This window comes from Gavialis gangeticus, unplaced genomic scaffold (assembly GCF_001723915.1).
Source record: "Gavialis gangeticus isolate Ggan-Ray unplaced genomic scaffold, GavGan_comp1, whole genome shotgun sequence".
In the NCBI taxonomy this organism is placed as follows: Eukaryota; Metazoa; Chordata; order Crocodylia; family Gavialidae; genus Gavialis; species Gavialis gangeticus.
This window is the reverse complement of record NW_017728964.1, coordinates 13,450,960-13,462,271: the sequence shown is the minus strand read 5'-3', so window position 1 is coordinate 13,462,271 and position 11,312 is coordinate 13,450,960. Positions and strand designations below refer to the sequence as shown.

General features: G+C 43.2%; 1 protein-coding gene across 2 annotated transcripts in view; it reads right to left on the bottom strand.

The window, feature by feature from the left end:
- The window catches only part of ACOX1 (acyl-CoA oxidase 1), a 51,799-nt gene that overhangs the window by 39,691 nt on the left and 796 nt on the right, over positions 1-11,312 (bottom strand). For both annotated transcript variants that reach the window (XM_019503172.1, XM_019503165.1), the window contains exon 2: positions 10,897-11,056. In XM_019503172.1, the coding sequence (XP_019358717.1) occupies positions 10,897-11,056 (160 nt within the window). The remainder of the gene's footprint in view (positions 1-10,896; positions 11,057-11,312) is intronic.

The window sequence follows — 11,312 nt, the reverse complement described above, 5'->3', positions numbered from 1 at the left end:
TGAATTTACCTGCCTCTCCGGTGGTGGGAGTGGTCCCTGGGCTGCAGGGGTGGGGTGGGGTGGGGTGGGGTGGGGAGGAGCTGGTGCTTCCTTCTGCAGCAGCAGCAGTGCCCCCCCCGCAGCACCTGCCTGCAGGCATCCAGCTCAGGCAGTCCCGGGGGACACTGCAGCCATGGAGGGAAGCACCAAGCCTCCGTGTAGCTCAGGCAGGGTCCAGGGGAAAAAAAAGAGATCAGGCTTGCTGCTTTTCTTGGGCGAAGCTGCCTTCCCGGCAGCTGCCAGGCTGCTTGCACAGGCTTCCTGCAGAGCCCCTGAGCTGCACAGAGCCCGGTGCTTCGCTCCGTGGCTGTAGGGCAGCAAACTAAAACTCCTCAGAGGAATTTTAGTTTGCTGTGCCACAAGTCATTTAAGGTGCATTATGCCACTGAATTTGCTACAGTGGCTGGAATTACTGTGCAATACACTGCTGACACATCGAAATACCAACACCATTAAAGTGGTGCAAAAGCATTTAACCCGCTTTAAAGTGTTGTGCACACATGCCTCTTGTTTCGTCTACACAAGGTCTACCCTGCTAGAGCCAAGAAAATCTAAGCAGCGCTAAAAGTTGAAATAAAATGAAAGGGATGAGGGAGGGACTGGACAGAAGAGAAAGATGAAGAGAAAAAGATTCGCTGATCATCTGCTCAAGAAATAAACATTTTCTGGACAGCAGAAATGGATATCAACTTAGAGGCTGATTTTCTGGAGACAGCATTTTTGACTGGAAAACAGGCAGTGTCCATGATGAGATACATACCCTTTCTTCCCTCCTGTTTTCCCTCATCTTCCTGTCACAGGCCTTCTGTTTTTCAAACTCCTCTGTCCCCCATAAATTGCTACCAGTTTTGTACAATATTTCTGTTCTTCATGGATTAACTGATATAACAGTTAAAATGCATTTGCATCTAGGATTGGCACATTTACCAACTAGCACTGATCTGTTGTCCCAGGTGAGAACTAAGGAGAAAGTCAGTCTGTCAAAGCAGACAAGCATAATTATGAGAGCCACAGATGAACCCTGCACGGTGAACTTTCATCACCGACAGAAGCAAAAATCTACCCCGTTTTAAATGACACTCTCATGGGCGAATGCTAACAAACTCAGGCACATTTCTGTTAAAGAAACCAAAAAAAAAGTAATTAACTCTCATTCTGAAACCTCTCAAAAATACCATAACAAGTTTCATGCAAGCTTTGCATCCATGACATAAATACACTTTCACTTATGTGTTCCATAATTGCTTCTACAGAAGACGAATTCCACCCATTGTATTTAACCTCCACCATTTACTTTGTCCGAAAGGAGAAGCTTCAAATACGAAGACAAGTGAATACTTGGTAAGGGTGGGAAGGGAACGATGGGCACTTGGGGTTAAGAGATCATTGTTCATATAAAAAGCATCCTAAAGCACTTTTCAAAGTATTGGGCATGGGGTGACCATTGACCACAAAGAAACAGCAGGTTTTATAAATTCAGCAACAATTCTCATGAAACTGGTCATTGTATCTTAAAGGTCCTGTCCACAACTAATGAGAGATTCCTTTTCACTCAGTTTGAAAATGCTTTGAGACAGAAGCAAGACCTTCAGAGACTTATGCTGAGATGTGGGAGACATCATGGATGTGAAGAATATTTTAAAAAGAAAACAAACCTCTTGTATCAGTGTTATAAGTCTAGTGTAGCCAGGATCAAACTACACTTTGGATATTGTCCTGGTCTAGTTGCCAAGTATCAAAGTTAATAATATCCTTGATATACCTGTGACCTCCATTGTACCTTGCTCGCATCTCTTGCAAACACTGAGAAGGAAGCAATTAAAACAGATGTCCAGAACAATAAAGGAGTTACCCCTCTCCTCCATCCAAAGCAACTGGATATCCTGGTTTGAACCCACTGGGCATGTCCAGAAATGTTCAGACGTTTTATTTCCTGGGGACAAGTAGCAGCGGTGCACCTTGTGCCACAGCTATTTGTCCCCAAGGAATGCCTGTGCTATGTGTGCTTTGGCACGTGACCAATTACCTCAGAGACGGTAGCACTGGGCTGGCCCCAGCAACTTTACCTGGGGTCCAGGCGACCCCCTGGGGCTGCAGCCTCGGCGATCCAGCTGCATGGAGCCTGACCAGCAGCTGCAGTGACTCTGGGTGGCCTGGCTCTGCTTTTCAGTAGCGCATGCTACCCAAGTGTGCACTGCTCCATTTTTCTTTCCCAGGGTTTTTTTTTGACCCCTGGATATCTAGCACGCCCTTGCAGCGAGGCCTTGCAGCATGAAGAATACCAGACTGTGCAGTATGTGGCACCACAGACATGTTTGCGGCACCACATATTGCACAGATGGGCTCAACTGGACGTGCCCACTGATGCCATCAAATACAGTCTTCTTATGCCTTTAATGCAGCCTGACTTAAAGGGCTGGTTTGCTTTCTCTTGACTGAACAGCAGACAGGAGTCTCTGGCAGGGAATCAGGTTAGAATAAAGAGCTGCTGCACCTTTTTCTCTACCTGGGTATCTTCCTGGTAGACCTCCATATGTGTAGACTGGCTGTTGTTGTACATTTTCTCTGTGATGCCTGTCACAAAATAGATAGTGCTGGGTTTTGTTACCTAGGCACCAACTAGCCTTTACAATATCACTGTGCTCAAGAAGGTGAAGTAGAAAGACTGATTTAAATTCAGCCCTTCCCAAGGCCTAGGGATCCATCTACGATTAGATGGATTAAATGGATTAGAGTTAAAATCTTGATCTTAAAAAGAATAAAGATGTGGGACCCTAGCCCCAAAATTGTTTTTTGAAGGTTATAAACTTGCACAGGGTGGCCTGAAAGTTGCCTCAGGTGCATCAAAGGTGTAGCTGACAAATAAGATAGATCAGAATTGCAGTTTGGTGCTGGCTGCTATAGATGCCAAATAGCTTCTGATCTCGTCAGTGGAAAGCTGAGGAATAAGAGGATGATACTTCCTAGCACAGACAAAGCCTGGACAGGAAGTTTATTCAGAAACACTGTTGTGAAGAGTGTCAGAGGATCTTTTACCTTCTGCTTGATAGCTGAGTCCTCATAGGTAGCTAATGGGAGTGTTTGTGACATCTTAACTTCTAATACAGCACTGAAGTATATGAGGGCTCATTCCATAGAAGCTTAAATTCAGTTGAGAAACCCAAGTCCACGATTTCCTAGTTCCAAAAGGAGTATGTTACTAAAACAAGTACCATGGAGACCACTTTGATGATGGGATTTTTTCTTCCTGCTGGATGTGAATGCCACCTCCAACACTTTCCACTATGAAATTAATGAGAAACTGATAGTGTCCAGTTTCTGGACTAAACAACACGGGTTGCACAAAACATTTCCTCACTGCTGGAACCCCTAAAGGGAAGGGAGGGAAGAAGAAAAAGCAAGTTCTTTTCCAACTCAGTCTTTGGTAACACAGATCTTTTCAGATTACTTAGCAATTACTAACCACCCACACAGGAAAATGCATGGTGCTGGTATATTACCAGAAATTACTAACCTCCATATCTGGGAATAAAATACAGTACAAGCAAGGTCCTGTATTTTCATGTTCACAACCATAACAGAGACTGTGAACTCTCACATTATGGGATTTTAGATTTACTTAGAATGAAAACACCCCAACTTTTCCAACTTGTGCAGCTCTCGGAACTTTGTGAATGATGTAATGACTTCCTCGGCCTGCAGAAAGCAGAAAACAACACACCTGAGCTGCCTGCATGGATGTCAATATGATGCCGATTCTGAAACGTGTCAAACAATTTACCTGTCTGCTAACAAGACCAAATGGAAAAAAGTCCATATATCACATTTCTGCTGAATATATTAAAAGACACTGGGGCACTTGTGATTGAGGCCACAGAGCAGAAACCTATGCATTGCCAGTAGCTTCAGGCATGGAAGGTACAGGCAGAAACAAGATAGCAAGTGCACACATATACAGGCAGAAACAAGATAGCAAGTGCACACATATGCTATACTCATTAGCACTGCAAATGTCTACCCCTGCCTCTAGTCTCTTCCTCCACTCCACACCAATTTCTCTAACTGCTGTTCCTCTTACATTTGCTTCCAATTCCTGCACATCATCAAGAACGAAAGGTCTGCAGTTTGGTCTGCCAGACACGTCAATTCCAAAAGCTCTCCTGGTATTTCTGTTCTGTGATGAATTCCAGCAACAAAGAATGCATCCCACTGTATCAAACAGGATTTTCTTTCAGATTTAGCTGTCAAGGGCAACAGTCTTTTGGTTAATGTTGTACAGCACCATGTACTTCAATGGCATTATGTAACATAATTACTGGAAGATGAATAATGGTACAGGAAGGAGACAAATATTAACAGTCTCAGCACCAAGTACAGCAGAGGCTGCACTATGTTATACAGAATATCTAGAGAATTTGTGGACCGAAAGCAGGTTCTACAGCACTTTATGATATATTTTGTGGTTTCAGAGTTCACAACATGCCAATAACAGAGGGGCAGCCAGAGATCTTGCATTTACATGCTCTGAGTAGCCACACAAAACATTCAAGTTAAGTTTCTCTCTAGATATAGAAAGGGCTTCTTACACTTTCCTTCACAGTCTTAGAAACACTCACAGATTCTTAAGTGAGAGGGGAAGTAGCCTTTAAGGTATATAATTAGAAGTGCCTGCAGAATTTAGACACTTCCATCTAATTCATATGGTGCACCAAACAAATCCAGCTCAGTACTACTCATGTACCTGCTGTACATATCCAGAGAAGCAACGGCAAAGAAACACAACTTTCTCTGGCATTGTTTGTGGCTTACCACAGGGCCGACAAGGTTTCTTAGAAGACGAGAACAGAAGATGATGAGAGGACCGTTAAGTCTTTCTAGATGAGTTATTAGATTCTACAAAGCTAACCCTTCCTGTGACATCACTTGGAAGGCTTTAGGCCTGTTACATGCAAAAAAACCCCAACAACCTAGCAGGTTATTGTAATTCAGTATTAAGGTGGTAAAATTAGAACAGAGTAAGGTAAAATTAGAGGTAGTGAGCAGTAATCTGCCTAGACTCCTACATTAAATCCTATTAATGCAGCTTTGTGACAACACTGAAAAATTTGCCAGTTGTTTTTTTAGAAACTTAAACCTACAGAGTAAAAGCTTTGCATTCTGTGATCCCTTTTAACAGACTGTTTGCATTTCATCTTGCTTTTAAAGTGAGAAAAAGGAAACGGTCTGTTGATTAAACATTAATGTTGTGAATGTCCGCATTAAAATTTCAAATTCATACCTTGGTGAAGTGAACAAAATACACACAGAGTTCTGTATGACTGAACAGCTGATGGCAAAAAATCGATTTATCACTCCCTGTTACTGCAGATGCTGCTGCTGCCTGGAGACTTCTTTTCAAGGACGGATTAGGACAGTTGCAACAAATCAACAACAAATTATTAAAGTTAAGGCAGAAGTTGCCAAAACAAAAATCAAGGGTGCAACCCAAAAAAGTGAAGAGGTCCTCAATTTTGACATGCCTGTCTTTTTCTTCAGCGTCTAAAGTCAAGATGTCCAGGTACAGGTGATTTTTCCAAAGGTGTTTCAAAGTAAAATGCTTAGTTTCCTTTCATATAAACTGGCACAAGAGAAGGGACTATGCATGTCTAGAAACATATACACTCCCTCCCCTGATTTCCCAAAGGACTTTGTTAGGCTCCAAGGCTTTAAAGGCCCACTGAATACAAGGTTTGAAGCCATATTTTGCATCAATTGTTATCCCAACAATTCTTCGGCCTCCTAAGTTATGTCTACACAGTGCTTATTACTGTGACCACAGTTAACATGGATATAGCCAAGCCAATTTTCAGTTAGCTAGCTCAGATAATGCAGCACAAAGTTCATCAAGGGCTGCAAAAAGCTAGCTATAGTTAACTGGGGTATGTCTGCATGAGCTGTGGTTGTGGTAAGGCCTGCTGTGTAGACATACCCTCAATATACACAAGCAGGTGCTTCTCAACAAGCCAAATTTGGCTCACATACCAAATTCAGAGAGTTTGCCATTTTTCATTTGCATGAAAAAGCTTTCTGCAGTTATCATAGGATATGTGAGCTGCTGCAAAAAACTTCCTCACGTTTCAAGAAAGCATGCCATTAAGTGACCAAGCACTGACAGTTTAGCTCAGCAGTTGGATGACTTTACAGTGCCAAGTGTCTGAAAAATCTGGCGTTGTAAATAAAATGCTTTCATCTCCCTTACTAATCTTTCCACATGGCAAACACAATAAAAACAGGACTTTGTGCTTAGATATCAGAGTGGGTTTAATTTATATCAGATCAATTTAAATTATGTTTTAAATCATGATTTAAATCACTGATCAGGAACCCTTGATTTAATTATTGTGGTCTACAAAAAGTGCATTCTTGTTGTTTGATATCTTATTCATAACTTATAGAAACTTTGCACTTTTACAGAAAGGTAAGGGCTTAACTGTGTGTACAAAAACTTGCAGAGACACGATAGGGCTGATGGGTAGGTAATCAGGTTTGTTCCCTCTCATCTCCATATATTGCTGTCAACAAGGATGCTATCTCTGGAGACACAAACCCAGTCTGAGAACTGAAACTAAGCATCACAGAGATGCTTCATGGGATCTTCTGGACTGAGCACAGAGGCCCATTGCACACAGTGGTTTTCTTTAATCTTTACTGATCTAGAGAGAAGCCGCCAGGAACCCCATAAAATCAGGCCCCTAATATAGTTTATGGCCCGTTATGACCCATTTATAAAACTTTTCTTAAAAGGTTACATGAATATATGGTCTCAATTAGTTTATAATTTGAATTTATAATCCCTATTCCACAATGATATCTTTGAGCTTTAACGGGTGTTAAATTAAAATGACCTTTATATAGGTTTATTTTTAAAAGCACCTTTAAACAATAAAAAACATGATTAAATAAAAAACTATAAAAAAAAATCATATTTTTTAAAATGAAAAATAGTTTATTTTTATACACACTGTTAAATGTGGAGGATCTCTAGGTAATCATTAAACGAACCCTCACAACACTGTCATCAAGGATTATTTTCATATTACATGGAATGTTTTACTCAACATTATGTAAGCGATTAGTACTAGAGTCCCTACTCCCAGTCCTGTGAATTAACCTCTGGCCTAGACTCCCGTTTTCCCTGTCTAACAGGAACTGTCTTGAGTCTTTAGGTATGTGACAAATGAAAGGTCAAAAAATTCAGTCTTCCCAGATGATTTCCTGGACTTTGCTCTGTTTTGCCTGAATGATAGTTATTTATTATCTCAGATACAGAAAAATAAACTTGACACAAATTTCATCATCACGTCTTATTTGTCAGCCGTAAAACAGGTCCCTTGATTCTTTCTACTAACTCGAAGCTAAAACCCTTATGTAATTATTGTACATTCATGCAATATTTGAGTAAAAAACAGAAATACAAATAGAGCTACAAATTCTACAGTAATCTCATTCATACATTAGGCAAATATAGCAATGAACTCTCTTAATGTGCATGCAGTTAATGCAGAAAATTTATCTGCAAAATGTGACCAAGTTATGGCTCTCGCCATTACATTAACATTACAAATCCTTAATTTTGCTGTTAGCACCCAATCCCAGCCCCCTTATATTTAAAGGCTTTATACTGACTTAAGAGTGCTTATTCAAAAATCCACTAACCTACATACCACAAAAACAGGCCTGTTGGAGGGTTTCTAAACAAAACAAACAGACAAAAAAACTTCCTTTAAAGAGCTGACATTTTATATATTTCTGCAAATTGTACAAAAAAGGGTATCTTACGAAGAAGAAAAAAAAGACAGAAACACATGTACAAATATTATGTAAATTTTCACATCTGAATGATGTTCCATATATAAAATATTGGAACATCACTCAGATGTGGAAATGTTCAACTAAACCAGGGTGCAACAACCTATGGCCCCTGAGCTGGGATCTGGCCCACAGAAGGGTGGCCTTCACTACAGGTACTTTCCCAATACTGACACAGCGATGAGCAGAACAAGCATTCTAGCACCCCGAGTGGGTTATTCCAGGCCACAACTGGAAAAGGTTGCCTACCCCTGATTTAAGTTAATGGTCTACCAGACCTCAGATTGACTTATATATCCAAGTTTGCACATAAAAGAGTAACTGTGTCCTATGTTTAACATGTTATTGAAAACAATCCTTAGGTTTTTCATAAAAAAAAAAGGTCAATAACTGTTACCAGTGTATAAAGTATTCCAGGTAAGTGCACAGTTTTATTACAGAATAAAGGCTATGCATTTTCCTGAACCTGACTAGAGACAGGGTATACTAAGTGGTTGTACCTCATTACTAACTAGCCATTCACAAAGGAACAGACTAATTAATCAAACAGCTGTTCACACTTCCTTAGCAGCTACTGTGTCAGTGCTGTATAGCTGTGCTAGCACTATGGCCACAGTTTTGGAGTTGACAGCTGCTAATGAGTTACAAAAATAGAGTACCAAGTACAAGTGCAACAGGCAGTAAAAAGTGTCTAAAAGATGTTACACAAGTTACATACTTAACCAAAATGCAAGTAGACAATATGTATTAGAATCTAAGCCAGAAGCAAAAAACTGGGCTTATATTACATATTTTAGTGAATTTATCCAATATCCATTAACAAAATTTACTGTATTTACATTCTGCAGACTTGTTACCTAAGTCACAAGAGCTACTAGTTGCCATTTTTTCCCATTAGGATGGCTGAAACGGGACTACTACTATAAAAAAAAAAATCATTTTAGGACAAGCAAGTGAATGGTATTGGCTACACAATGCCTGCTAGTTTTCCAAGGGTTGTGTTTGTGATCAGTGTAATTGTAAGCCAGATACACAATCCACGTCATTTTCCAAGTGGCATCTAAATTGAAGCATTTCTCCTCAGAACGTCTACTGATGTTTACAAAGATTTAGAGTCCACCAATTTCTCCTGGGAACTACTACTCCTGTGTAGGCCGTGTGTAGATGAAACAAGAGGCGTGTGTGCACTACACTTTAAAGCAGGCTAAATGCATTTGCACCACTTTAATAGTGTCGCTGTTTGCACGCCTTGGCAGCATATTGTGCATTAATTCCAGCCGCTGCAGGAAATTTGGCGGCATAATGCGCCTTAAATGACTTGGGGCACAGCAAACTAAAACTCCTTTGAGGAGTTTTAGTTTGCTGCCCCTACAGCCGCGGAGTGAGGCACCAGACTCCATGCAGCTCAGGGGCTCTGCAGGAAGCCCTGCAGGCACAGACTGGACCCAAGAAAAGTGGTGAGCCTCTGATCTTTTTTTTTTCTCCACGCGCCCCCCCTTCCAAGCCTGCCTGCCTGCCTGAGCTGCACAGGGGCCTGGTGCTTCTCTCTGTGGCAGCGGTGCCCCCCCCGGACCGCCTGAGCCAGGTGCCTGCGGGCAGGTGCCACCTGGGGGTGGGGCTGCAGCTGCCACAGAGGGAAGCACCAGCCCCCCCCTGCACCCCAGGGACCACTCTGCCTGCCAGCGGCTCACTCTCCCTTCCCTGCTGGAGAGGCAGATAAGTCAGCGGGGTGTGTGCACGACACGGGAGTTTAATCAGCCCTACGCCTCAATTTAGGGCCCCCGTTTCATCTACGCATGCCCGTAGTTAATGAATTTGACCCAAATCTCTGGTCCAGCCCCCTCTGAAGCCAGTGGATTTCTAGAGCTGTGGAGTCATTATGTTAAGAAGTTAATGGAAATCTGCCTCAAACATTTTGTGTAAAGGAACTTTATTGAGAAAATGGGTCAAAGGTGCTTAGTTCCATCAGGAACTGCACTTATGATGAGCTGGAAGCTGTCCAACTTGATTGTGAAAAGTGCTGGTTACTCACCATTAGACAGATTTAACTAGGGAGAAATACAAGAACAGACAATCCCGAAGCTATTCTTCAGGGCAAGGGAGACACTAGTCATAGTCCTTCTCTCAGTTACAAGGACAGGGGAACTCCAACAGGCCTAAGTGCAATCTGAAGTAGGCAACTTCACAGAATTACATTAAGGCCCAAGTCCTTGCATTACCCCCTCCACTCCTGTCCCTGTTTTCATTAGTATTTGTCCCAAGTAACACATCACTATTGGCCCCCAATACTAAAGGAAGCTCAGTTCCCTTGGTGGGCCTGGTCCTGCGATATCTCTGACGTGTTAAAAGTCCCTGCATTACCCCATTAGTCATCAACCTGTTTAAGCGTGGGACCTTTACTTCTTCACGGTGAACTGCAGTGCCTATAAGCCACGTTGTTTTCAGCCTTTATACAAGGCTTGGCTCTGAAGAGGATAGTTCCTGTTGACAGCTCTATAATCAGCACAAAGACATACAACAGGTTTTACCCAAGATGAGGAAGTGAACCAAAGTTCACTGAAGACAAGATTTCAGCAGACTCTGGTGCAGGTGCTCAGCTTGCTTTGACACTTGACCTGCATCTGATGAAGGGAACTGAAGCTCATGAAAACTCAGGCTTTATATATCTACTTTGGTTAGTCTATTAGATGCAAAACTACCCTGTCTTCTACTTGACCTGTAGCCCAGACAGTCCCAGCTGAATTTCAGGTCAACCACATGCCTTGTTATGGGTTTTTCCCGATGACAAGCGTGTCTCTGCCCCGGCTGTGCTGCAGGCCAACCCCATGCTTCCCAATAGGGGCCTTTTTTTCTGCTGGAAAGGGGGGTTCTGAACCCCAGTCAGGCTATAGGTCAACCTCTATAAGGTGTTTTCCTGCTGGAAAGCATTCCCAAGCCCTGGCTGAGTACCAGCTCAGCACCCCCATGCCCCAGCCTACACTGAGGACAAGCAGACGCAGTTCCAGGTACCTTTTAAACCAGTAGATCTCATCAGGGTCGGCGATGCCGTACTCACGCAGCTTCATCACCATGAGGGCGCTCTTCCGGATGGCCACCTCATAGCGCTGGCTGCGCGACAGGAAGTTCAGGTCCTCATGCTGGAATTCGGGGTCATTCAGGACCAGCGCCTCTGCAAGGAGGGGGAGGGGGGAGAGAAGCAGGGGGACCCCGTTACAGCACTCAGGGCTGCCCCAGCCCCCCAGCAGCAGGGGCTGGGGTTGGGGGGGGCATGGGGTCTCCCAGGCCAGTGTCCCCTCCTGCAGTGTGGAGGGGCAGTGGGCAGGGTCCTCAGCAGTGCGGGGAAGGAGGAGGGGGCATGGGGCTGGGCCCTCAGCAGGGTGGGGGGCAGGGGGCGGGGCCGTCAGCAGTGTGGGGGCAGGGGGCAT